The sequence below is a fragment of the Xiphophorus hellerii genome, chromosome 6 (genome assembly GCF_003331165.1).
Source record: "Xiphophorus hellerii strain 12219 chromosome 6, Xiphophorus_hellerii-4.1, whole genome shotgun sequence".
Classification (NCBI taxonomy): domain Eukaryota; kingdom Metazoa; phylum Chordata; class Actinopteri; order Cyprinodontiformes; family Poeciliidae; genus Xiphophorus; species Xiphophorus hellerii.
Window position 1 is genome coordinate 28597235 of NC_045677.1, and position 26171 is coordinate 28623405.

General features: G+C 40.8%; 3 protein-coding genes across 3 annotated transcripts in view; all 3 read left to right on the forward strand.

Annotated features, from left to right (window-relative positions):
- The first annotated feature begins 2872 nt into the window (after positions 1-2872).
- Positions 2873-15959, forward strand: LOC116720957 (tripartite motif-containing protein 16-like). Its single transcript, XM_032564482.1, has 2 exons — positions 2873-4641; positions 15704-15959. The coding sequence occupies exon 1, from the start codon at positions 2969-2971 to the stop codon at positions 4625-4627; it is 1659 nt and encodes a 552-aa protein (XP_032420373.1). The 5' UTR covers positions 2873-2968; the 3' UTR covers positions 4628-4641; positions 15704-15959.
- Positions 14002-25456, forward strand: LOC116720958 (tripartite motif-containing protein 16-like). The gene is made up of 2 exons (XM_032564483.1): positions 14002-15663; positions 19321-25456. Exons 1-2 carry the CDS (start codon positions 14051-14053, stop codon positions 19379-19381), a joined length of 1674 nt encoding a protein of 557 aa, XP_032420374.1. The 5' UTR covers positions 14002-14050; the 3' UTR covers positions 19382-25456.
- The window catches only part of basp1 (brain abundant, membrane attached signal protein 1), a 40688-nt gene continuing 31805 nt past the window's right edge, over positions 17289-26171 (forward strand). Inside the window, exon 1 of the mRNA XM_032564592.1 lies at positions 17289-17688. Within this exon, the coding sequence (XP_032420483.1) occupies positions 17510-17688 (179 nt within the window). The 5' untranslated portion in view covers positions 17289-17509. The remainder of the gene's footprint in view (positions 17689-26171) is intronic.

Here is a 26171-nt window from a genome sequence, read left to right on the forward strand (position 1 = left end):
CTCCTCCGGCTCCTCTTCCTCATGTCTCACTGACTCCTCCTGCTGTCAACATGTGGACCAGGAGACACTTTAAACATCCAGCATCCAGAATGGAGGACGACAAATGGCAAGTCAGTTTGTCATATAATCAGGATCGACCGACCAAATATTTACATAAACCATAAAAATAAAAAAAACTTTATGTTTATGAATCATTTTGGAAACATTTTATTTTAGGTTTCACTACACTATATACTTTACTTCTACTTGAGTAAAATGTCAGTTTGAGTTGTGAGTAATTTATCTGAATAAAGAACAAAAATTACCAGAAAGTCCAAAAGTTTTGTCAAAGTGAGACATCCTGTTTGAACACAAAAGCTTTGTTGTTCTAATGTTATTTTCTACTGGTGAACTGGACAAACTTTACATTTTCTTATCTTATTTATGAATTATTTTTATTTTAGTCTTCAAAATACCAAAGTTTGCACATAACTTAATATTTCTTCCATCTGATGATTTGAGTTTATATTATTAAATAATTGTTATTTCAATATATTAAATATAATAGAAATATTCTTTATTGTCCTACAGTGGAAAAATTCACACAAAGATAAAAATTCACACAATTAAGAACATCATACTGTACAGTAAAACTACAACATAAAATGCTATAAAATTAACATAATCCTGTCCAAACAATGTGTAGCTGGGGAGGTTAATTTAATAAAATGTGTATTTAAACATTAAAAACAGACTAATTATTATAAGTGACAATGAAATTGTGCAAACATCAGAAATATTTTACACAATGTTTAACTTCTTTCCTCTTTCTTGATTGATTTCTTGGATGGTTATTTTTTCTTTTACTTGCATAAAAACATTTTGAAGTAATGAGTTCAATCTTCGTTAATCCAGCCGCCTCTGCTGGATTAACGAGGGGGATTTAAAAGTTACAGTAAAATGATTAGCAGCAATATTCTGGTTCGGCCCGTCAGGATAAAAAACATGTTAATTTTTCAAAGTCATATTTTCAACATGTTATTCAAATCTCAAAGTCCCAAACTAAGTATTTAATTCACCAGCTAAATATTTAGTTTACCAAATAAACATCTATCTTTCAAATGTGTTCAAATATGTAAATAAAGGATTAGGCAGGTTGGGTCAGACTTACAGCAGGTCTGTTACCTGCAGGATGCAGGAGCGTCGCTTCCTGCTGCTTGATACGGAAAACCTGACATGTTTTATGAGATCATTTCCTGGTTCATGTGTCTCTGGGAGCTCCGCCCACCTCTTTGTCTCAAAGGTGTTTTTAAACCTAACGGCTCTACACAGGTCACCGGGCAGGACACCGTCACCATAGCAACACCTGACCTGTGATGACCTGCAGCTCCGCCTGAGGGTTCAGGGAGAAGCTGCAGCAGGAAGCTCCGCCCTCCTTTAGTCAGACCCTCATTAAGATGGCTGCAAGCTCCGCCCGACATAAAGCATGTTGTCTGTTTCTGAACTGGCTCCCTGTGTCAGACTTGGCTGGCTATCAAAAAATCTCCTGGATGTTTTGTAAACATGATGCACCTTCCCACCTCACTCCCCTCTGAAGACCACCGTGTGACTGTGGAGCAGAGCGCTCCCAAGGACTTGCTCTTAGATAAGACCATCGTATCAGACTGTTGCCTGGGAGACCGCGCTACACGGTTCATGGGCATACACACACATGCGCACACACAGCAAACAGATACACTCCATGATTGTCAGCGCCTTTCGCTGGCTCCAGGTCTGTTCCTTATTTCTTCATGTTGCTACATGTGCCTATTTTTCCTCACTAATCTTACCTAACATGGAGAACAAACATTTAGTTTCATCAGAACAAGTATCCAGAGAAACTCCTGCTAGTTTATGAAATATGGATTACTTATTCTTACTCTTATTAAACACGGGGAACCAATATGTAGTTTTATACTTTTACATTTTTGTCTTTCTTTTGGTTTGTTATTTTGTTTGTATTTCCTTCTAATTCATGTAAAACACTTTGAACTGTCTTGTTGCTGAAAATGTGCTTTATAAATAAAATGACTTTATCTGAGTTCCAGGAACCATAAAGGATTTAATTACTGATGTTTTCTTTCATTCTTATATGACAGAAATATTTCTCTATGTGAAAATCTAAACTTCTCTGGGCTAATAATAGTTTTGCTTTAATATTTGTATTGATGGGTTTGGATGTTCTGGTTTGTCTTCATCTGTTGGAGAACAAATGTTGTTCTTGTTTAAATCAGTTCAGATTGAAGTGAACTGAACTTTGAGATCCAAAGAAAAAACTGAAACTAACATCAAATTCAAACTGATTTTCTAAATTCTTTCAATGCAGATCAGGAAAATAAACGTCTGCTGTTCTGTCTCTTTGACTTTCTTCAATAAAACAAAGTGATTAGAGAGAAATGTGGAAAGTTTTCTCTTCATTATAAATTGTGAGTTCTGATGTTTGGTTTCTCCTTCATAGAGAATAATCTGCTTTATGCTGCAGAAACAATAAAGACATAAGCATCTATTATACTGATCAGTTAACCTGTCAGTGCAAACATACGTCAAGTCAATTAGTTATTTTTATCTATAGATGAGTGGAATATAATACTCATCTTGATCTAGTTTATGATTTATGTTTAAAATGTTTAAAGTAAGACTAAATATTTGATCCTTGTGAAGTTAAAGGTTTTATTTTAAGGTTCAAGGTGAAATTAAGAGAATAAACTCTGTAAATATTTAACTATTGATTGTAAATGAGGAGACAAAGGTTAGATTCCCAGTTCTGCTCCTTGTACAGGCAGTAAAATCCTGATAACCCTCCCTCAGCGTCCTGATTTAAATCTGCTGAAGGTGAAAGCTGATTGGCTGCAGCCTCTCTGCCCTGACACGTCATTCATAGATCAGAGCTCAACCCAGTTTCTGTTTTCAGGAAGTGAAACTCACACAGTCGCTGTGACTGAGAGCAGAAATGGAGCAGAATCAGCCGGACCAAGAAACTTTCTCCTGTTCGATCTGCCTGGATCTACTGAAGGATCCGGTGACGATTCCCTGTGGACACAGCTACTGTATGAACTGTATTAACAGCTTCTGGGATGAAGGTGAGCAGAAGAACAACTATCACTGTCCTCAATGCAGAGAGACATTCACACCGAGGCCTGTTTTAAAGAAGAGCACCATGCTAGCAGCTTTAGTGGAGCAGCTGAAGAAGACTGGACTCCAAGCTGCTGCTGCTGATCTCCGTTCTGCTGGACCTGAAGATGTGGCCTGTGATTTCTGTACTGGAAGAAAACTGAAAGCCATCAAGTCCTGTTTATTCTGTCTGGCCTCTTACTGTGAGAAACACCTTCAGCCTCATTATGATGTGGCTCCTTTAAAGAAACACAAGCTGGTGGAGCCGTCCAAGAACCTCCAGGAGAACATCTGCTCTAAGCATGATGAGGTGATGAAGATGTTCTGCCGCACTGATCAGAAGTGTATCTGTTATCTCTGCTCTGTGGATGAACATCAAGGCCACATCACAGTGTCAGCTGCAGCAGAAAGGACTGAGAGGCAGAGAGAGCTGGAGGAGAGACGAGGAAACATCCAGCAGAGAATCCAGGACAGAGAGAAAGATGTGAAGCTGCTTCAACAGGAGGTGGAGGCCATCAATCACTCTGCTGATAAAACAGTGGAGGACAGTGAGAAGATCTTCACTGAGCTGATCCGTCTCCTCCAGAAAAGAAGCTCTGATGTGAAGCAGCAGATCAGATCCCAGCAGGAAACTGAAGTGAGTCGAGTCAAAGATGTTCAGGAGAAGCTGGAGCAGGAGATCACTGAGCTGAAGAGGAAAGACGCTGAGCTGGAGCAGCTCTCACACACAGAGGATCACAACCAGTTTCTCCTCAACTACCCCTCACTGCCAGCACTCAGTGAGTCTACACACTCATCCAGCATCAACATCCGTCCTCTGAGACACTTTGAGGACGTGGCAGCAGCTGTGTCAGAGCTCAGAGAGAAACTACAGGACGTCCTGAGAGACTCATGGACAAACATCTCACTGATGGTCACTGAGGTGGATGTTCTACTGTCAGAACCAGAACCAAAGAGCAGAGATGATTTCTTAAAATATTCATGTGAAATCACAATGGATCCAAATACAGCTCACACACTGCTGGTTCTGTCAGAGGGGAACAGGAAGGTGACAGCGATGAATCAACCTCAGTCTTATTCTAGTCATCCAGACAGATTCACTGATTACTGGCAGGTTCTGAGTAAAGAGAGTTTAACTGGACGTTGTTACTGGGAGGTGGAGTGGAGAGGGTCAGTTGTTGTATCAGTCGCATACAAGAATATCAGCAGAGCAGGAGGTGGGAATGACTGTGGATTTGGACGCAATGACAAATCTTGGGCTTTATATTGTAACACTTCTGAATTTGGTCACAACAACATCTGGACCTCCAGATCAGGTCCAGTTTCCTCCAGAGTCGGAGTGTACCTGGATCACAGAGCAGGTATTCTGTCCTTCTACAGAGTCTCTGAATCCATGACTCTGATCCACAGAGTCCAGACCAGATTCACTGAGCCGCTACATGCTGGAGTTCGGTTTTGGTCATCAGAAGGTTCTGCAGAGTTCTGTAAACCCAAATAAATTTCCTCTCTCAGATTTTCTTCTCTTTTGTCTCAAAGTGATTTATAAATCCAGGAAATAAAGATGTTATAAAATGGTCTTAAAGTTTGACTTGTTTCATGTTTTAAAGGAACATTTTCCTCTGAAGTTGTTTCTGTTCTGCTGTTATTAAACTCTTAACCTGAAAACCTTCATGAAACCTCAGATTGTCTGTAAAAACTCTGAAAAGTTTCCTAATGAATGAAAACAGAAGAAAATAAAAGAAATTAGTTCAAATCATCTGAAGTCAAACGAGTCTCTGAGTCGTTTTCATCACAGGCAGAAACTCTGATCACTTTCAGGCAACATAGAGATAAAACCAGATATTTGCTTTTTAAAGAGGGAAATTAAATTATTAAAATATTGAGACAAGACAGAACATTTTCCCATAAATTCAACTGACTGTCAGGATTCATTTTTCTTTCTAATCCCTGATTTTCTCCCAGAATCTCACAGATTTATAAACTTGGTTTTGTAAAAAAAAGACATTTTAATATTCTGTTCACAGTTTGTATTTTGCAGAATGAAAACAATTTTTGCTCTGATGAATCACCAGGTTTTATCCTGGTTTTTCAGGTTCCTGTCATTTAAATCCAAGTTTCACATTTTGCTCCAATAAAATGATTAAAAACATGTTATTATATCCTGACTTCACTCTGGAATTACAGCTGTAAAATTTAATGCAGATTTCCTCATTATAGTCATTAAATTAAGAACTCGGCTTCATTTTTCACACATTAAAAAGCAAAAGTAATTGAAGTTGTTGAGCTCATTTGATCTGTTTTTCACCTTGCATTTGGAAAATCCTTCAGAGTGATCTGTGCTTTATAGTTCAGTCTGAAATGTTGGAGTTTCCTGCAGCAGTTTGTCTGTCATGAACACCTGAACGCAGCAGCGCCTCACAGCTGCGCTGAACGTTTCCTCCTGCAGCCTGAGGCCAGTCTGCCTCAGTGGTAACAACAGGCTGCTCACCTTCAGCACAGAAACTTCAATATTTCTGCTCCTTGTTCCTGCTGAGCTGCAGAAAACAACACAAAGTCATCTGCATTTAAAAATGTATTTATGAAGTTAATGCCAAAGACATGAAGATCAGCAGGAGCAACACGACCTTAACTCAGTTGGTTCCAGATTTCACTGTTTGTTCCCTCATTTATGAGCTATGAAATTACAGATTTTAGTTTTTACTATAAAACTAAGCGCCTCAGTTTATTATTGTATGTTTTGTTAGTATTAGTGACAAAATCAGAATCACTCTGTGACTTATTTACTTATTTAAAAAAGTTATTGAACTTTTATTTTAGTTGTATTAATCTCACATTTGATTGTTTTATGTTTTTAAACTCAGATTTTTACACAGTGAAAATTAAAAACAAACATTTTTCTTAATTAATTTTGTGTCTTTAAATATTTGAGAAACAGATTATCACTGCTGGACACAAAAGATCTTATAATAGTTAATGTATGAATAATTTATTTTCTATCAAAAATCCTTATTTTCATTTCTAGTTTCCTTAGATGAAAGTTTTCAGCATTTCTTCCTTTAAGGAAAACGTCTTAACTTAACGGTTTGTTTGGGTGAATTGACCCTTTAATATAAACTGGCAGCAGGTTCAGAGTTAACAGGATCTGATCAGAAATCCACCATCATTCCTGCTGGAGGCAGATTAAATGTTTCTGTCCTCTCTGCACCTGGATTATAAAATCCTGGATCCACTTCCGGTTTCTCTTTCTGCGTTTGGAAACAACCAGACGTCAGTAGAGACAAAAGCTTCTGGTAAATCTAACATTAGAAAACAAACAGTCAACACACCGGAGATGATGGACGAAAATTGTACAAAAAAACAATAAAAAATCTCTAGATCTTTGCAAATGCCGCCCCCTAGAGTCCAACTGTAGGTAATGCAAAGCAGGAAAGAAGCATTGATGTTTTTGACAAACTTTAACAAACTATTTTCCCAGAGGTGTTTCTTTCTTTTTAAAGAAAAATTAATAATTAGAAACTACTGAACAATTTCCTTAAATGTCAACGTGATTTGACGTCACCTGTCAATCATTCTAGGCGGTTTGTCAGGAACTGACCAATCGATGGTCGCTATTTGTCCCGACGCCCCTTTTCTGGAGGAACTGAACTTCCGTCAACATGTCCGGTCCGTCATCGCTAAGCGCTGCGGGCAGAAAGATTTTGAGGGAAAAAACAGGAAATCATGTCCAAAGCTGTCAGTGGGGAACTTGATAATCCGACAGCCGTTACCCAGAGAGTTTAGAGGACGGATTATAATTTGGTAGATTTCCAAAATCTCTGTTTGGATTTATTCCAGGGTTTACTTATATTTCTATTATACTTTGAATTATTCCTCAAATGACAATATTTTTATACTGCATCACTTATAAAGTCATTAAATCCTGCCACAATGCAGTAATATTATTAGCATTGCTTTTTAGACAAAGTGGAAATAAAAATTAATTTATTGTATAGATATAAAAAATAATTAAAAACCATTTTAGAAAAAAATGATAGATACTGTCATTGATAGGAATTAAACAATCTGATGCCAGCAGGGATTTAATTCAGCCTGACAAACAGATTAACACAAAAATGTGATGAAATATTCAACACATACTAGTGTGTTATAATTTTCTGTAAATTTTAACACATTGTGTGTTGAAATGAACACAAAATATGCTTTAAATGTAATAACACAATAGTAAGGGATTCAAAAACATAAACATGCATAAAATGATAAAAATCGGAGTATTAACCGGGATATTTCCTGGCTGCTGACCTGACCGCTCAGGATCACTGAGGGGCGGGACAAAGGCTCAGTCTGGGTTCAATTTCATTTAGAAAGAGAAATAAAAATCATGCCATTCGTAAACCTCCCTCTGGTATTTGTCTGGCTGAAAGTCCCACTGACTGAAGATGCAGAAGGGAAAGGAGACGCGTTTCCCTCCTTTCATTTTCTGAGGTTTTCAGTCAAAGCTTGGCAGAGAGACTCACAGCTTCCACAGGGCGGTGTGTCTACAGCCATTAGATTAGATCTTAGAGATCTGCGTTTTGGTGACTTTTTCAGTTGTTTTCAGATAAAAATGGTTTTGATGAATGTTAAGCTTTCTTACGTTAAGAGCCCCCCTCTTCCTGGACTCAAACCCTGATGAACTAGTGATGGGACATCTGAAGCCAGGCTTCCAGGCCGGTACCGAGTAAAAAGGGGGCGTGTCGGATGAAGCCCCGTTTCGGAGCTTGTGTCATATTGAGGAAAATCACGTGATCAACAACAAACGAGGCCTCTCGCTACATCTGCCACGTCATTGCTTCGTTTTGCGTCTCATTTTTCAAAATAAAAGCGCGATGAACCCTGTTGCTTCGCGGCTTGCAGTAGGTGGTTTGGTAGCGCGTCAGTAGAAACGTTTTCATCAGCAGTGGTTGAAATGGAGCCGTGAAAAGAGAGAAAAACCTCTCATATCTGGGAGTATTTTGAGATGACAGATCACAATAAGGTTTGTATAAAGTTTGCACAAGATCTGACTACATTTGCACCATTAGTAGCAACTTTGTGTTCACTTCCACATCCTTTTATTTCAGGTGAAATGTTTGCTGGGTGACAGGCTGTTGGTCTACAACAACACATCATCAATACTTAGGCATTACAGGCCATACATGAAAATAAGCTCACTGCAAACACAGGAGACACCAGCCAGAGTATCACATTATCTTATGTTTTCAATTGTTTCATTCATATCATATATCTATCAGTATATTATTGTGTCATTTCAATTGTTTTATATTTATGCGTCTCACAGGGTCCAGGAAGCAGGTCTGGATGAGGCTGTGGTAAATGTGATTGTAAAGGATTCCCAACCTTTTCCAGTAGTGGAGGATGAGGGCTTCAGAGAGCTCATTCATCTGCTGGATCCAACCAACGTTCTTCCTGCTAGAAAGGTTTATATGTGTAAACAATAACAGCTAATGTGGTCATTGGAAATCATTTCAGTTTTTAAAATGAATAATTTTGCTTTTCATTTTAGACAGTGGAAGAGAAATTCTACAAAACAAAAGAAAAGGCCAAAGACGACATCCACAAGGTGTCTGCCGTCAGCCTGACAGCAGATCTGTGGACGTCCATGAATATGGAGGCGTACCTGGCCATAACATGCCACTTCATTGATCCCAGTGACAAACTGGGCATTGTATCAATTGGAGTGGAGCATTTCCCTTCCACTCACACATCTGACAATCTGGCCAGGGTCGTGCATAATCACATGGCGGAGTGGGGAATTACTGATAAGGTGAACTGTCTGGCGACTGATGCTGCAGCTAACATGATTGCATGTGCTAAGGCATTAAAGATCAGGAACTCCATCTGCATTGCTCATGGACTGAATTTATTAGTCCGAAAATCGTTTGACCAGATCCCTGCCCTCGGTGACATCCGCGCAAAGGCTAAAGGAATTGTGGCATATTTCCACTCAAGCACCACAGGTAAAGAAAGACTAGAAGGGACTCGAATACAGATGGGAAGACAATCGCAAAAGCTTATAATCGATGTGGACACACGCTGGAACAGCACTTACCTTATGTTGGAAGGTCTGTTTCAACAAAAACAACCTGTGGCCGCAGCTGTCACAACACTCAAAACTGATATAATCCCTCTGACTTGTCAGGATTATGAGATCATTGAGGAATCCTTGTTGTTCCCATTTTTCCAAGCAACTGCAGAGCTCTCTGAAGAGAAAAGAGCGTCAATATCCAAGGTTATACCGTTAATGAACATGCTGCACCATGCAGTGCTTACAAAGACGGCAAATATCAAAAATGATGTTGCAAGACTTCTGTCTGAAAACCTATTGAGGCGTGTCAACGAGCAAGTCGCAAATATCGAATCATTAAGTGTCATGACAATGGCCACATTGCTGGACCCTCGGCTCAAAACTCTTGGTTTTCTCAGTCAAAGCAAAGCACAAGAGGCGGATCGGCGGCTGAAAGCAGAATGTTCTGCACTGATTGCAGCAATGAAGGAGTCCAGCTGCAGGATGCAGGAGATGCAGGAGAAGCACCAGCAGATCTTGTGAGTTTTTATTTATTTTGAAATTTTCTTGTGATATTTGTACTACTGTATTTCAGCTCTTGGTGTTGTGTATTATCTGTAATGATTTTTTTATAGCTGAACTGTGGTTTCTGTTAGATGCTACAGTGGACCAGAAGAGGCGTCGCTCCAATGCCACAGCAGATGCCATTGTTGAAGTGGAGCGATACCTCGTGTCAAGAAAACCCGAGATCATCCCACTTCCCCATGCTGGAGATTTTAGTTTAACAGTAATAATAAATAAAGTTATCTTTAAAATGAATCACTCAAGTGACATCAAGGCCCAACAGTAAACTTAAACTTCAATAAAATAAATCTGGTTGTGTTTTGTTTTTGTCTCCTGCAAACTTTGTTTTAATTCTACTTTTTTCTATCCAATCATCAGAAATCAGTCAGTCAGAGAGATTCATGAAACAGGAAAAGCAGGTTTCCTGGAAAAAGAGGAAGTAAGTTTCCAGCCTGCAGATTTATAAAATAAATGAGACTATTCGTTATTTTAAAGCATGAAAGTTTTAAAGAATTAAATCTAAACATTTTGAGTAATTGGATAAGATTCAAAGTAAAATACTTATATTAATATTGGTTTACTTGTAATAATATTTACACTTACATTTGTGGGAACAATTACAAGAAAAACAAGTAACTGTAACTTTGGTATCAAATAATTAGAATCATGGATTATTCTTAGTTTCTTTTCAGAAAACATTAATTAATAAGTTATAAAATTATAAATGAAAGCTAAATCAGAGAAGCTAGAGAAGTTATAAATGTGATTTTGACATTGAACTTGAAATGGTGTAAAAGGTGTAACTGCAATTAAACATCACTGATATGTTGGAGGTAGATGGGAGGTGAAAGGTGAAAGGTTAAGGGAAAAAGGGGAACTAGCAGGAGAGCAGAGATGATCAACGCCTTATTTAGAAACAGGTTGTTGAACAATGTAAACGTTTCAGAGAAAAGGTTGTGCAGGCAACAAATGTAGGAGGTTGATCAACCCTGAGACATTAGCACAGACATCAGGACATAATGTCTGTAAGACACTGATGGATATGAGATCATCTGTCCAAGCAGACTGTCATGATTTGGTGGTGAGGCAGAGGCAGCAGACCCAGGGAGAGATGAATAAGATGGTTTAATGAAAATCAAAGTCCAAAAGACCAGGCAGCACAAAGGAGCTCAGGGCAAATGCTCACTACTGGTGACACAGGCAGACTGGACAAACACGACGAGGAGCAAAGAACACAGGTGGGGTTAAATACACAGAGGGTAATCAAGGAGACAAGAAACACCTGGGAACAATCAAGGGGAGACAGGACAACATGGAGACTCAGAGACACAGAAACTCAAAATAAACACAGATAAGGAACAGATCCTGACACAGACAGCCAATGAAACAAGCACAGCAACAGTGCTAGCCAATGCTAACGCACCAAAAAGGTGGATAAACCTTATAAAAGGTGGGAGCTAAGAGGAACCTTTGGTTGGATCCTCCAGGCAGCTTCGAGCCAAGATCGAGATGGACAAAGAACTCTGCAGCTGAAGAAGAGCCGGGGCCACAGAGCCGAAGACTGTCCTGCTCATGGGGACCAACCGGTCAGACCCACAACCTGTGGCTTCACATCGCACTTCTCTCATCGGCTGGGTTCAGAGCCCAAAGACAAAGATGAAGACAAAGGCAAAGACAAAGAAGAAGAACTGGAGCCTTCCTTCCTGCCAGCACCAAGTCCTGTGTGACCTCACCATCCATGCGGAGAAGAAGCTCATCAGACCTACAGAGATCCCTGCCTTCGCCGATCAACTTCCTCCTCCTGCTGCAGCACCTTCATCATCATCAGGCCAGGTCTGGGGTTCGAAACGCCAAACTCCGTCCGTCTCTCTCAAAGGTTCCCTTTTTTAGTTCTCAGTGTCAGCAGTAGGGAAAGATAGACTAGATGACTGATTTTACTTATTTGATTATTTCTGCTACTGAATTAAGCTGTACTGACCCTTGCAAAAATGCCTTACTAATAAAATATTTAGCATAAAGAAAATCTAAAAGATGTTGTGGACATTCAGTTAATGAGTCACCTTAAGGTTCTTTGATGGTTGTAAAATAGCTGTGATGTTTGATTCTGGAGAGGAAAAAGTGGAAAATGTTTTTAGGTTGCTGGTAGCCCAAATGTAAAACATCATCCTTGGGACTCGCCCGAGTCACTAAAACCTACCTGGTTCAATAACAAATGCAAGTTGTAAAATAGAGAATGAGCGACCGTTAACAGGTGTGCTCTGTGAAACTAGTTGGCTGCAGGCTGATCAGTCTGGCTAATTCACAGGGGGAAGAAGGGTGGGACACCTGGATGTAGGCCGTCAGGAACCAGGCGAATCGTTTCTTTAAACCAGTTTAAACAGAGTTTACTTCAGTTCTGGACAGGGTAAATCCCAGCAGATTTAGGAAACTCAATTAACCCGTTAGAAGGAGAGCTGGTGGCACATCTCCCCTCTCAGAAAGAGGAAGGAGAGAGAGAGAGAGTGGGGGGTGTTGCGCAACACAGAAACATGTGCATCCACATTTGTACTGTATGGCGCTGAAGTTCCTCTGTTCACCTGCATCATCAGTGCCTTGTGAACGAGTTTCTTCCAAGGCGGGGGAGGTCATCTGCTGACGAAGAAACTGCCTGAAACCTGAAACAGTGAAAAAAGTCCTGTTCCTAAATAAAAACAATTAAACCTCAAATCCAGAAATTTCTACATTTTCTTTTGCTTGATCAGCAGATGCATCAGAATCACACATCAAAAGCAAACTAAAAGCCACTGGAAGAGGCAAACTGTATGTGTAACTTAATATTAAGAACCAGAACCAGAACTCAGAGGAAGAGATGATTTTACACAAATTCTGTCTTTCAGGAAGCAACTTTCAAGCTCAACGTATACAGAGTCTGCAGCAACAATCACTCAGTTCCCAATACACTAAAGTAACACATATCTTCACTGTTAAATAAGTCCGTGACATAAAAGAAAAGCCAACACAACCACTGATGGTCAAGGATTAGATTGGCTACAAATCATTTTAATAACTAAAACATGACAATTAAATATGATTTAATTGATTCTCCTCTTACTAAACATGAGTTTGATGAAAACTTTGTGACAATATTGCATTTACTAATTTTTGGAAGTGTGATCCAACTGAGTGACAAGCATGTTACAGTTTCACCAGCAGATGTCACTAGTGAGTGATGAATGAAGCATCGAGTAATGAACCTTTTTCCAAAGCAAAGTGTTGGAAAGCTTCATAGCTTCATAAGGATTCATTTGCCCATCACTATGATGAACATCAAACGTCTTCCTGCTCTGAAACAAACCTTAGAGCTGAGTGAAACCAGAATCTACTGAAAGTGAAAGCTGATTGGCTGCAGCAGACGTGCCATTCGTAGATCAAAGCTGAACCCGCTTCCTGTTTTCAGAGTCGGAGTGTTCCTGGATCACAGAGCAGGTATTCTGTCCTTCTACAGCACAGGGGTCAAACTCCAGACCTGGAGGGCCGCTGCCCTGCAGCTTTTAGATGTGCCTCTGCTGAACCACCTGAACAGAATAATGAGGTCATTAAGGTTCTGGAGAACTGATCTACACAAGGAGGAGGTCATTAAGACATTTCATTCCAGTGTTTTGTACCATCTAAATCCTGCAGGCCTCCCTTGAGGCCTGGAGTTTGACTCCCCTGGTCTACAGCGTCTCTGAATCCATGACTCTGATCCACAGAGTCCAGACCAGATTCACTCAGCCGCTGGAGTTTGGGTTAGGATGACTGGGGATTCTGCAGAGTTCTGTAAACCCAAATATATTTTCTCTCTGACTCTTGATCAGGTTTTATTGTTTTCTGTAACTGCTCTGTTGTTCCTCTTTATCTAGATTAAATGTAGTTCTCTGGATTTCTCGAGCTGAAGGCAGACACTACTTTCCTCTCTTCCCTTCCTACCCATCTTCACCCTGATCTAGTTTATGATTTATGTTTAAAATATTTAAAGTAAGACTAAATATTTGATCCTTGTGAAGTTAAAGGTTTTATTTTAAGGTTCAAGGTGAACGTAAGAGAATAAACTCTGTAAATATTTAACTATTGATTGTAAATGAGGAGACAAAGGTTAGATTCCCAGTTCTGCTCCTTGTACAGGCAGTAAAATCCTGATAACCCTCCCTCAGCGTCCTGATTTAAATCTGCTGAAGGTGAAAGCTGATTGGCTGCAGCCTCTCTGCCCTGACACGTCATTCATAGATCAGAGCTCAACCCAGTTTCTGTTCTCAGGAAGTGAAACTCACACAGTCGCTGTGACTGAGAGCAGAAATGGAGCAGAATCAGCCGGACCAAGAAACTCTCTCCTGTTCGATCTGCCTGGATCTACTGAAGGATCCGGTGACGATTCCCTGCGGACACAGCTACTGTATGAACTGTATTAACAGCTTCTGGGATGAAGGTGAGCAGAAGAAGAACTATCACTGTCCTCAATGCAGAGAGACATTCACACCGAGGCCTGTTTTAAAGAAGAGCACCATGCTAGCAGCTTTAGTGGAGCAGCTGAAGAAGACTGGACTCCAAGCTGCTGCTGCTGATCTCCGTTCTGCTGGACCTGACGATGTGGCCTGTGATTTCTGCACTGGAAGAAAACTGAAAGCCATCAAGTCCTGTTTATTCTGTCTGGCCTCTTACTGTGAGAAACACCTTCAGCCTCATTATGATGTGGCTCCTTTAAAGAAACACAAGCTGGTGGAGCCGTCCAAGAACCTCCAGGAGAACATCTGCTCTAAGCATGATGAGGTGATGAAGATGTTCTGCCGCACTGATCAGAAGTGTATCTGCTATCTCTGCTCTGTGGATGAACATCAAGGCCACATCACAGTGTCAGCAGCAGCAGAAAGGACTGAGAGGCAGAGAGAGCTGGAGGAGAGACGAGGAAACATCCAGCAGAGAATCCAGGACAGAGAGAAAGATGTGAAGCTGCTTCAACAGGAGGTGGAGGCCATCAATCACTCTGCTGATAAAACAGTGGAGGACAGTGAGAAGATCTTCACTGAGCTGATCCGTCTCCTCCAGAAAAGAAGCTCTGATGTGAAGCAGCAGATCAGATCCCAGCAGGAAACTGAAGTGAGTCGAGTCAAAGATGTTCAGGAGAAGCTGGAGCAGGAGATCACTGAGCTGAAGAGGAAAGACGCTGAGCTGGAGCAGCTCTCACACACAGAGGATCACAACCAGTTTCTCCTCAACTACCCCTCACTGCCAGCACTCAGTGAGTCTACACACTCATCCAGCATCAACATCCGTCCTCTGAGACACTTTGAGGACGTGGCAGCAGCTGTGTCAGAGCTCAGAGAGAAACTACAGGACGTCCTGAGAGACTCATGGACAAACATCTCACTGATGGTCACTGAGGTGGATGTTCTACTGTCAGAACCAGAACCAACGACAAGGGCTGGATTCTTAAAATATTCATGTGAAATCACAATGGATCCAAACACAGCTCACACAGAGCTGGTTCTGTCAGAGGGAAACAGGAAGGTGACAAGGATGAATCAACATCAGTCTTATTCTAGTCATCCAGACAGATTCACTCATTATTCTCAGGTTCTGAGTAAAGAGAGTTTAACTGGACGTTGTTACTGGGAGGTGGAGTGGAGAGGGAGAGTTTTAGTATCAGTCGCATACAAGAATATCAGCAGAGCAGGAAGAGGGAATGAATGTGAATTTGGATTTAATGACAAATCTTGGGCTTTATATTGTAACACTTCTCAATTTTGTCACAACAACATCTGGACCTCCATCTCAGGTCCAGTTTCCTCCAGAGTCGGAGTGTACCTGGATCACAGAGCAGGTATTCTGTCCTTCTACAGCGTCTCTGGATCCATGACTCTGATCCACAGAGTCCAGACCAGATTCACTGAGCCGCTACATGTTGGAGTTTGGTTTGGGTCAACAGGAGGTTCTGCAGAGTTCCTCTCTCAGATTTTCTTCTCTTTTGTCTCAAAGTGATTTATAAATCCAGGAAATAAAGATGTTATAAAATGGTCTTAAAGTTTGACTTGTTTCATGTTTTAAAGGAACATTTTCCTCTGAAGTTGTTTCTGTTCTGCTGTTATTAAATTCTTAACCTGAAAACCTTCATGAAACCTCAGATTGTCTGTAAAAACTCTGAAAAGTTTCCTAATGAATGAAAACAGAAGAAAATAAAAGAAATTCATTCAAATTATCTGAAGTCAAACGAGTCTCTGAGTCGTTTTCATCACAGGCAGAAACTCTGATCACTTTCAGGCAACATAGAGATAAAACCAGATATTTGCTTTTTAAAGAGGGAAATTAAATTATTAAAATATTGAGACAAGACAGCAACAAGCAACTTTTAGGTGCATACCACCACCTACTGTATGAGTGTGTAGCAACATGACCTCACACCCATTAAATTCTGTTTTCTAATTTTGTATTATGAAGATAATTAAATAATGGTTTCCTTAATCTATAAATATTGACTGTTTCCTCCATTCCTGCTCTGTTCTTCTATTTTTCTCAATTTCTCCCTTTCTGGCTCGTGTATTTTTATAATTAATTATTTCTTCCCTTCTCTTTCTTTCACTAATATTTTGAACCAACACCGTCTGTATTTTATATAAACACCTTTCTTATCTTCATGCCACCTTTTTTCCATGTTTCTATTTCACTTGTAATTATTGCATTACTAGAAACAGAATATTAATTGTTTTGATCATATTAAAAAGCTAGAAATAATCTGATGTATTAAAGTTTATGAAAGCAATCAGAAATTCTTCTTTTCAGTTTTCAGTTTTCAGACGACAGTTTTGTTTGAAGAATAAAAATCAATCCTAACCAATCAGGCACTTTGTGAAAAACTAATCACATAAATATAAAATTATGAATTAAATATTATGAGCCACTTTTTACAGTTTCAGTTCCCTCACAAAAATGATAAATGTGAGTTTGTGCGTTTGGTTCTCACTAGGTTTAATACTTGTGTTATTTTGGGTTGTTAATTATCGTCACTAATGGCTTCCCATACCAGTTCTTTCCTCAGTTCTCCGGTTGCCTGTGTTTTGGTTTAGATTCTTTTTTACGTCCTTCCGGTCAGTTCGTGTTCATCATTCCTTCAGTTTTCCTGCTCAGGTTTTCCTCCAGCTGTTCTGTGTCCTGATTGGTCAGACCTGCTGCTCATGTCATCCACCTCTCAGCTGCTGCAGATTCTTCTCTTCCTGTCTGATGTCCTCCAGCTTCTCCACATGTTTTATTTCTTAAACTCACTCTGATTCAAATCCACATCCATTCTGTCCCAGTTTGATCTGCTGAGGGTGAAATGTTGCATCAACAAGTGCATCCAGTTGACCAACAGGTTCCCAAATCACATCCATGCAGCCAACTGAAGGTGGCGCTCGAGTGCAACAAAACACGCAGCCAAGCAGAGTCTGGACGGAGTTCAGTGGAACAGTTTATTCCCCTCCAGTGAGCTCTTCAGGGTCTGAGTAAATATTTGCACCTGCTAAAAAAAAAAAAAAAAAAAATCTCTGCAGCAGAAAAACGCTGAAAATCTTTTTCTTCTGCTTTCAGACGAACAGATTTGACTCCTTCCCTCCCAACAGGTAGAATCTCATTCAGCTGCTGCAGGAGTGAAAATTAATTCACATTCCGGTCAATATAACTGCTTTCATAGTTTCACTGAAACTGTTGCGAAGTTAAAATGCATGAATCACAAACGAGGAGCGCAGAGACAAACACAGTCCGCTTCCTCAAACGGTGAATTTTTACATGGCGCTTTTGCACATTGGCCGCGCGTGCACGTGCGATCGGGATGCGTGTGCGCGCAGGCGGAGGACCGCCGAGCTGCAGCCGAACGGTGAAGCAGGCACAAGCCGCCGAGCGCGCAGGGAGAGCCGCAAACTGAGACTGAGGAGCGCAGAGGGAGCGTCAGAACTTCAGTCCGCACGGTAAGAGCCCCGCATGCCGCGCCCGGCTCCAGGTCATTTGCCCCTCAGGAAGCTCCTGACGCCTCTGGGGTATTTATTTTTTCTACCTTTTGTCTCTTTTCTTCCCTCCATGTGTCTCCGTGAGGCGGACGCACGGCGCGCTGCTGAACGGAAGCAATCAGACAAAAGACGCAAAAGGTTTTATGACATAAAGTCAAAGAAAAGGGTTGGAAATGTTTTGGGAAATTTCAAAATTAAAGTTTAAAATGTCCAAAATGTGCACGCGCTCTGAAAAGGGGTGTGTCGGTCTGGAGTAACGCGCTCGAGCTCCGCCGCTTTTTTACACTTTTATTGATGAAAATGCGCCTTTACGCGCTGCGTTCAGGCTCCATTAGTAATTTTTATTAATTGAATCAAAGTTGTCTGATGTTTCCATCGATCCCGTTTCCTCAGGCTGCTGGGATGAGATCAGGGCGGCGGATGCTGCTTGATTCCCCCAGAATTAAAGCTCTTCCTCGGTGTCTGGATTCGTGTTTCTCTCACTCTGCGTCTCTAACCGCGTTATGTCACGATTCCGATGAATTATTGATGCCACATTTCTTTTTTTATTGCTCTGGGAAGAGAGAGGGGGAGGATGGAGGGTGATGGGGGGTGGAGGTGGAGGTGGGGGTTCGGATGGAGGCTGATGGTGCACCTGAATCCCCTCCACCTCTTCACATGCATCTCATTGTCTCCGTGCGCTGCGGTTGTTGCTGCATCGACGTGCCGCTGATTTCTGCACACAGTCAAACTTTATTAGCCTTCCTCCGTCCGTTAATTGCCTGGTCCTTTGTTTGCCGCGGCGCGCATGCGCAGTGTGTGCAGGGTGTGGATGGGAGAGACGCCACCTTGCCTATAAAGCAGGATGGAGAGGAGGATGTTTTCCGTTTCATGCTCGGTTTGCTGATTTATTCCAGAAATGTTTGGTTGATGTGAGACTCGGAGCCGTTTGAAGGATCCGGTTCTTTAGAAGAATCTGCTGATGTTCAGGGAATCTGCGTGAACGAGGCGTGTTGTGCGTGGATGCAGCGCGTCAGTCAGAAATGTTCATCACCTGCTTCATCCTGCAGCCAAAAGCCCAAATAAACCGGAACCGCAGAATCACAAATGATCTGGTTATTAAAATACCGAAATAATAATTATAATAATAATAATAATAATAATAATAAAAGAACACAGATTGTTTTCTAAATGCTAACTTTCAAATTAGATCTCTGGATTTTGTGAAATGTACATTTACTTTATTTAAATTGTACATTTGATTTGATTTTTTTATTTTTATTTAACAAAAAACATAAAAGTACAATTATTACATTTGTATTTTCTTTATTTAAACATATCAAATGATTTTAAATATATTAAATACATTTATTGATTTTCAGTCATTTTTAATAAACATCTCAAAATAAATATTGAACTTTTGAAAAAATATTTTAAATGTTTCTATTTGATTAATTTCCCTCTGTCTTTCAGCATCATATTATAAATGTTTGACCCTTGACCTTTGTTTGGCTAATTAAATTCCTTTTGTCGTGTCACAAGTCAGGTGTTTTTTCCTTCTGGTCCAGTTTAAACTTTAACAGGAAATCCAATAAACTCAAACATTTCCTGCAGTTTGAACAAAAACTCAACAGAACTAATGAAGAAAAGATGTTTACTTTTTATTATTCATTAAAACTTGATTCAGGGTTTAGTTATGGTACTGTCTGGAATCCCTGCGTGTTTCTAGATGACTGTTATATGAAGGGTGATATCTGATATAGATCAATGAACCGTCGTCAGTCTTCGTCTTTCATACGCGTCTGAACTCGGCGCCGAGGTTTGCACCTGCTGAGCTCAACAATAGATGAAGCTGAAGGTGCAGAAAAACCTCCAGACCCAAAGCAAACACACCGGAGACGATGTTTGCTCTGAAATCAGGTTCCCTGCAGGCGGACAGGAAGTGACGACGCATCACATCCCCCTGCAGGTGGAAGGGCCTCATGATTGGACCTCATGATCAGAACAGGTTCAGGTGGCCGAACCGTCTCAACCCGATGAGGTAAAACAGAGAAATCTTAGGAATGTTGCACTTCATGTTGAAGCCTCTGGTTCAGGTGGGACATGGAGGTTTGGGAAAACCGCCTGCGACCAAGTAAAATCCATAAATACTTGACAAAAAGTCTAAAAACGCTTATAAATACCTATTTTAAATATTCAAACACCAAATATGCCTTGATGCGCATCCATACGTCCTGAGGAAACTGACTTCTACAGCCTTATGTCACTCTTTGGGGTTCAGCCAATCAGAGCCAAGCGAAATGAATGCTGCTATTTGATTGGCTGCTTTTGAAACGCCAGCCAATAGTGTGAAGTAGCATTCCAGCTTCCCATGATGCATTTCACTTTGAATATTTTAGATGTGCTTTCTGAAAGAATCTGCGGTTTTACAGCTTCGTTGCTCTGCTGTACAACAATAAATCAGACTAAACCTTTTTAATCCAGTCAGCCAGAAATGGAGGATATGTGTTTTTCTTTCTTTAAACTGTGAAATTGACTCACATTATTTTGACAGAATAGCCTTTAAACATCTTTAACTTCCTGTTTTGAGATGTTGCTCAGTATTTTTTAGTTCTTCCTTCACCGTCCCATTAGTTTTGTACAGTGCACCATTCCCTCCTGCCGTAAAACCTCACCAACAGCATGATGCTGCCACCTCCGTACTTTACTGTAAACTTCCTCCTTTCCCCTTCAAAATAATGGTCACTTGCTTTTGGAGTCATGGCTTCTTCCTCTCCGCGTGGCTTTTCAGTCCATGTTGGAACGAAACGTTTTACTGAAGATGACGCCGGCGCCTCGTTGGCTGTTCACCGTTGACTTCCTGATGATGTCACATAAAGGTCGTGTGTCTGTGCTTTAAAGTTCATCCAAGTTTTTACTTTATTTAACTCACAGATGTGAAACTGACCTGGAAATCATCTGGCCTTTCCCAGGGTGGTTACAGAGATTGTAGTCTAACTCTAAATGCAAATTTAAATGTAAATATTGAGTTTCTGGCAAATGAAAAGCTTTAAAAAGTGAAGTAGCGTTATTGTTTTTATTGTGGAAATATTCATCACTTCCTGGTTCTGGGCAGGTGGCTGGAGCAGATGGAAACTTTATTCAGACAAATAAAATCTTCTGAAAATAAAATGTTAGGCACAACATAAATTATTTCAGTTATTATTTTGTGTTGCAGTGACCGTGTTGCTTTTCTAAAACTGACCAAGTTCAGGTGAGAAAATAACAGAAATGTAATAATCATGTTGGCCAAGTTTTTAAAATTGTTGCAACAAGTCTGGATAAATTTGGAAATCCAAGTTTATCAATAATCAGTATGAATAAGTGCTGAGTGGAGTCAGAAAACTGAAAACCAGCTCTGGTTTCTGCACCTCTGTTCACTTTAGAAGCTTCTGCTTCCTTCCTGTTAGCTCTGAGTTTATATTTTGTCGGGGAAGTGATAAGATCTGAGCTTGACGTCCACTATTCTTGCTTCATCTCCTTCCTTCCTTTGTGAATTTCTTGGAAACTGACCACACTTTATTCTGGGCCGAGCAGCAGCTGCAGCAGCACCAGTGGGCTGCAGCAGTGGCTGCAGCTCGGCGTTTTAAAGCTGATAAGCCTTCAGGCTGCATGATGGGGCTTCAGTGTCAGCGCTGTGTGTCGGCCTGGCAGGAATGAGGAACTCTGAGGTTTCAATTTCCTGTTTGAGGAAGCATGACTGTGTATTAAAAGATTGTAAACTTTTTTTGCCGTTTATTTTGGTGGCGTTTCAGCTGATGTACAGTCAGAGTGCAGAGGAGGTTTAAACATGACTGAGGCTGTGACAAGACAGGAGCTACAATACCAGAAACCTTAAAGTCAGTTTATAATCGTATTCTAATAAGAATCAACATATTTTTAATGCGAGTTAATTTTGCTGCTTTTCTCCTCCTGGGTTTTTCTTTCCGTTTTTGTTAACTTCCTTCAGAGGATTGTTTTCTAGTTTCCAGAAATGGTTCATGCACCATAAATATCCTCAGACTTGGATTCTCATGCAGGCACAGAAATATTTCAAACGCAGCTCTGACAGTTTTCTCCCTCCTACAGATTGCTTCTGTTCACATATTTTCATAAATGGAGAAAAATGCAAAATGCACATCAGTCCATTTATTACAATGAAAGTTTTCTAAACCAGCCAGACGTAAAAATCCATAAATAATAACCGGTAGAAAACAGAAACCTAGAAGTTTTTCACATAGTGCTGGAAGAATTTTTAACCACTGCCATGTTACAGGGTTTTTAGGCATGAATAACCTGTCCAAACTTTGACTAGACCAGTCCAACATCTACACTGTTCTTGATATTTGGAGAGATTCAGAGACGGACTTGCTGGTGAACTTTGAATCATCGTCTTCCTGTAAAACCCAAGTTCTCTTGAGCTTAACGTCACTAACCACCATAATACAGCCGCCATGTTTGACTGTAAATAACGAACATTTGGTTTAATGTGAGTTTTTGTTCAGCTGTGGTTTTGGCTGTAGACCATTTCCCCGGTTCTTCTCAGGCCTCCTGGTTGGCGTGTTGGTGATGTTTTGGCGTAACGTCGGCAGGTTGGCCCCTCCTGCGATCCTCCGAGTCCCAAAACCTCAGAAATGATTTGATCACCTTCACCAGCCTGATGGACGGCAGGAAATTTGTTTCTCGTCTTGAGTTTCTTTAGTTTGAGACATGATGTGTTGCCTTTTTCTGCCTACTTCCTGTTGTCAGTCAGGTTCTATTTAAAGGACTTCTTGATTCTATTCAGGTAAGAATTATGACCTTTGACCTTAGAAACGAATTATTCAGCCACAGTTTCTCTGCTTGTAGGACGTTTGAGACAAACGGCCAGAAAATGACAGAAATGGTCAAAAGTTTGGAAACATTTAAACTTCAAAAATTCATCGTTTATCGCAAAATATGTTTAACGAAATGTGAAAATCATACATCTTATAACAGATGTATAAAGAGGTACATTTTGGCTAATGTTACATGTATCAGCTAATCATAGCGGCTAACAGTCATTAGCTAACAGTCAAAAACAACTATTCAGCTTTTACTGCAAGTGTCAAAAATAGTAAAAACACAGAAACATTACAGACTGATGAAGAAGCAAAAACTGAAAAACCTGAAAGGATTTCAAATCTACTGCAGACTGTACACCACGGTGTCCAACTTGAGGCCCTCGGGCCAAAACCAGCCCGCTAAAGCTATTTATGTGGCCATCGATACATCAGAGGGAAACATGAATTAAACTTTGAGATAATTATTGTGTTCTTAATTATTTTATTAGTCAAATCAGTTCAGCTTTCATTTATGTAGAACCAAATTACACCGATGTAAAAAGATGGTGGAATTAATTACGTTTTAAGAATTAAACTAACATTTTACAGGAAGTTGTATCGATACGTTCTGCAACAGCAGCTCTCAGTGAATTCATGTTCTAGATTCAGCATTAAATGAAAATGAGTTTGATAAACCTGCTGGACATTAAACTGAATGTTAATTACTGTTTAGCAATAAAGAGCTGGCTTCCATTTTAAGATCCTTAATCTGCCCATCAACCGGCCGATCAGTTCAACACTGATGTGACTTTCCCTGCTCTGATTTCTGAAGCGTTATCTTCGGTAAAAGTGCAGCCGGATGGACCGCGCTGCGAACCCAGCGACGCCTCGGCGCCGATGCATCATGTCCTCTCTCACCGTGAGCGCCATCTGTCACATCGCGCCTCGTCTTCCAGGAAATTACAGCTCAGACCCAAAGCGACAACATTATCTGATATGTACCCCGGTGGGGCCGCGATGGATGAGCCGGGCTGAGTCCAGCTCCGCTCTGCTGAATCCCAAATCCACTCAGCCGTCCTGCTGGATGTTTAATCAGCGAAGGGGGCAGATAAAGGCCCGACCCGGCCGCCCGCGCCCCGCTGGAGCGCGCCGACTCCATCCTAAAGGCTGAGCTGACGCTGATAACGCTCACAGCCTTAATAGCCAATCAAATCTCATTTGTCTTCCTGAGGACCCCGGCACCTGTTACTGCCTGATTATGGGGACCTGAAGGAGCGTTTCCAGCATATTAAACTCAGATTAAATGCTTTCTCTTAGAAATATGACCTGTGCCTGAGTTGATGCACTCGTTCACCCCTCTGAACGCTGCTCACAAACCAGAAGAGGAGCTCCGGCTTTTCAGGTTTATTTCTGTTATGCAGGAGTTACTAGTTAGCAGCAGGATTTTTCTGATTCAGTAAATCAGAGGGAATTATATACATTAATATCCATTTGAACTCTGCAGACATCCACAGTGCAGCAGCCATTTTGTTTCAGGGACTCTGATCCATTTTTATTTGCTAAAGAAAATGTTTGACAAAAGTCATAGGTTAAAAGTTTAGTTGCAATGTTCGGTTTTACGGCGTTACAATCATGATTTCCTTTTCTAAAGCTATAAAATTACTTCTTTCTATAAATTGAGTTCTTTTCTTTCTTTGGTGCTGAAATATCTCAGTGAGCCACTACAGATCACATCTGACAGCAATGTTGCATAAAAAAGAGTTAATCTGCATAAATTAGTTCTAGTTATGATTAATTTACAGGTTTTTCTCCACATGAGGTTCAGACTGTAAAACTAAAGCGGACAGGCTAGCTGCTGCAGCAGTGGAGCTGAATGAGTCTCGTTTCTGTTGTCTAAGACGGTGAACGTTGAAAAGAGACGTTTACCTAAGCAGCGATAGCAGCTTAACTCGGCCTGATGATGAACGGCCGTCTCTTCTTCTTCTTCTCTCTTTTTTCACCGGGAGTCTGGAGGAGCTGCCAGGCCGCTCGCCGCTCTTTGAGCGAATCTCAAACGGCGCAGAAACGGAGTCTGAAAATAATGAGATGGAACAACGGAGTTTAGAGTCGTAGGTGCTGGGCCCGCTCGCCTCGGCGCTGCAGTCCCAGTTCTGTCAGCTCCCATCAGCGGCGCAGAGACGCAGGAAGAAAGAAAAATTACCAGCAGATCTCTGAGCTGGATTCCTTCCCTTCCTGAGTCTGGGCCGGGATCAGGAGGGATCAGGAGGGATCAGTCAGCGGTGGGATGAGCCGGTTCATACGAGCCGCTTCTGGACCGCGGCTGCTGATGAGCATCAGAGGAAACCAAACCAGCCTTAGACCAAGACTGGGCAAAAACTAGAAGATTTTACAAGAACCCAAAGCATGCTGAGACCAAACATGAATAATAAACTTTAAAGGAAATAAAATAGAAATAAGAGACACAACATGTACATCAGGGGTGTCCAACATGAGGCTCGGGGGCCTTTTGTGGCCCCTGGATGACATAAATTTGTCTCACCATCAGATTAACTTTCTTTCAATTTAGACAAACTGACCCACAATTAAAATGTTCTCACAAAAATGTTTAGATGCAACACAAAGTATTAATAATTTAATAATCCAGCTCCTTTAGAAACAACATCATCATCACACTAAAGCAAACTCAGGCTTTAATGTTTTCATTGTTTATCAGAAACAAACTGAGGGAGGAAACAGTTTCTCATTGTGTCCAGCATGTGTGGGATCTGCAGAGACGTTAGCTGCCCTTTTCCTGACCCTTGACCTTCACAAGTCCTGAGGTCATCTTCGATCAATAAGGACTATTTCTATTTTTGTAATGCTTGTTTATTTATTAAGAATTTATTATTCAGTCATTTTCAACATTAATCTTTATGCACAAAATATAAAACCTTTAAGGTCTTAAGGAATATTTTCAGTTTTTAAAACCAACCACAAAAACATTTTAGAAAACTCATTTGTTTTAAGTATTATTAAATATGTAAGTTGTATTTTAAATTAATATTTGCACATTTACAACATAATTTAATAATAATAATTAATAATTAAAAATGCCATTTTAAAAAATCTGCAATCTCCATGGATTAAAGATGGAAATAAATTTTAATACTGAGATGAGGCCAGTCTACAGACGTAGATACATAAACCTGCCTTTAGTAAAGACCTGAAGCAAAACATCTCAGCCGTTAAACCGGCCCAGTGAACCCAGTGATGAACCCAGTGAACCCAGTGATGAACCCAGTGAACCCAGTGATGAACCCAGTGAATCCAGTCTGACCAGTGATGAACCCAGTGAATCCAGTCTGACCAGTGATGGACCCAGTGAATCCAGTCTGACCAGTGATGAACCCAGTGAATCCAGTCTGATCAGTGATGGACCCAGTGAATCCAGTCTGACCAGTGATGGACCCAGTGAATCCAGTCTGACCAGTGTGCCGTCCAGTCATGCTCTGTGGTGTCGGCTGATGCTGTCTCGGCTCTGACCCTCCGGCGTTTTGGGGTCGTCTGGAGTTCAGACTTGGTCCCGGCTTGCCTTGCGCCTCGCGCTGCTGACTCCTGGTCTGCCGCTTTCTCTCTCTCTGCCTGCGTCTCTGTTGTGGCTGGGGA

Excerpts from the sequence above, each read along its gene's own strand:
- LOC116720957 (XM_032564482.1), top strand. The coding sequence starts at position 2,969 with ATGGAGCAGAATCAGCCGGACCAAGAAACTTTCTCCTGTTCGATCTGC.
- LOC116720958 (XM_032564483.1), top strand. The coding sequence starts at position 14,051 with ATGGAGCAGAATCAGCCGGACCAAGAAACTCTCTCCTGTTCGATCTGC. Across the intron at positions 15,664-19,320 it reads CCGCTACATGTTGGAGTTTG|TTTGAACAAAAACTCAACAG; the intron begins GTTTGGGTCAAC and ends CATTTCCTGCAG.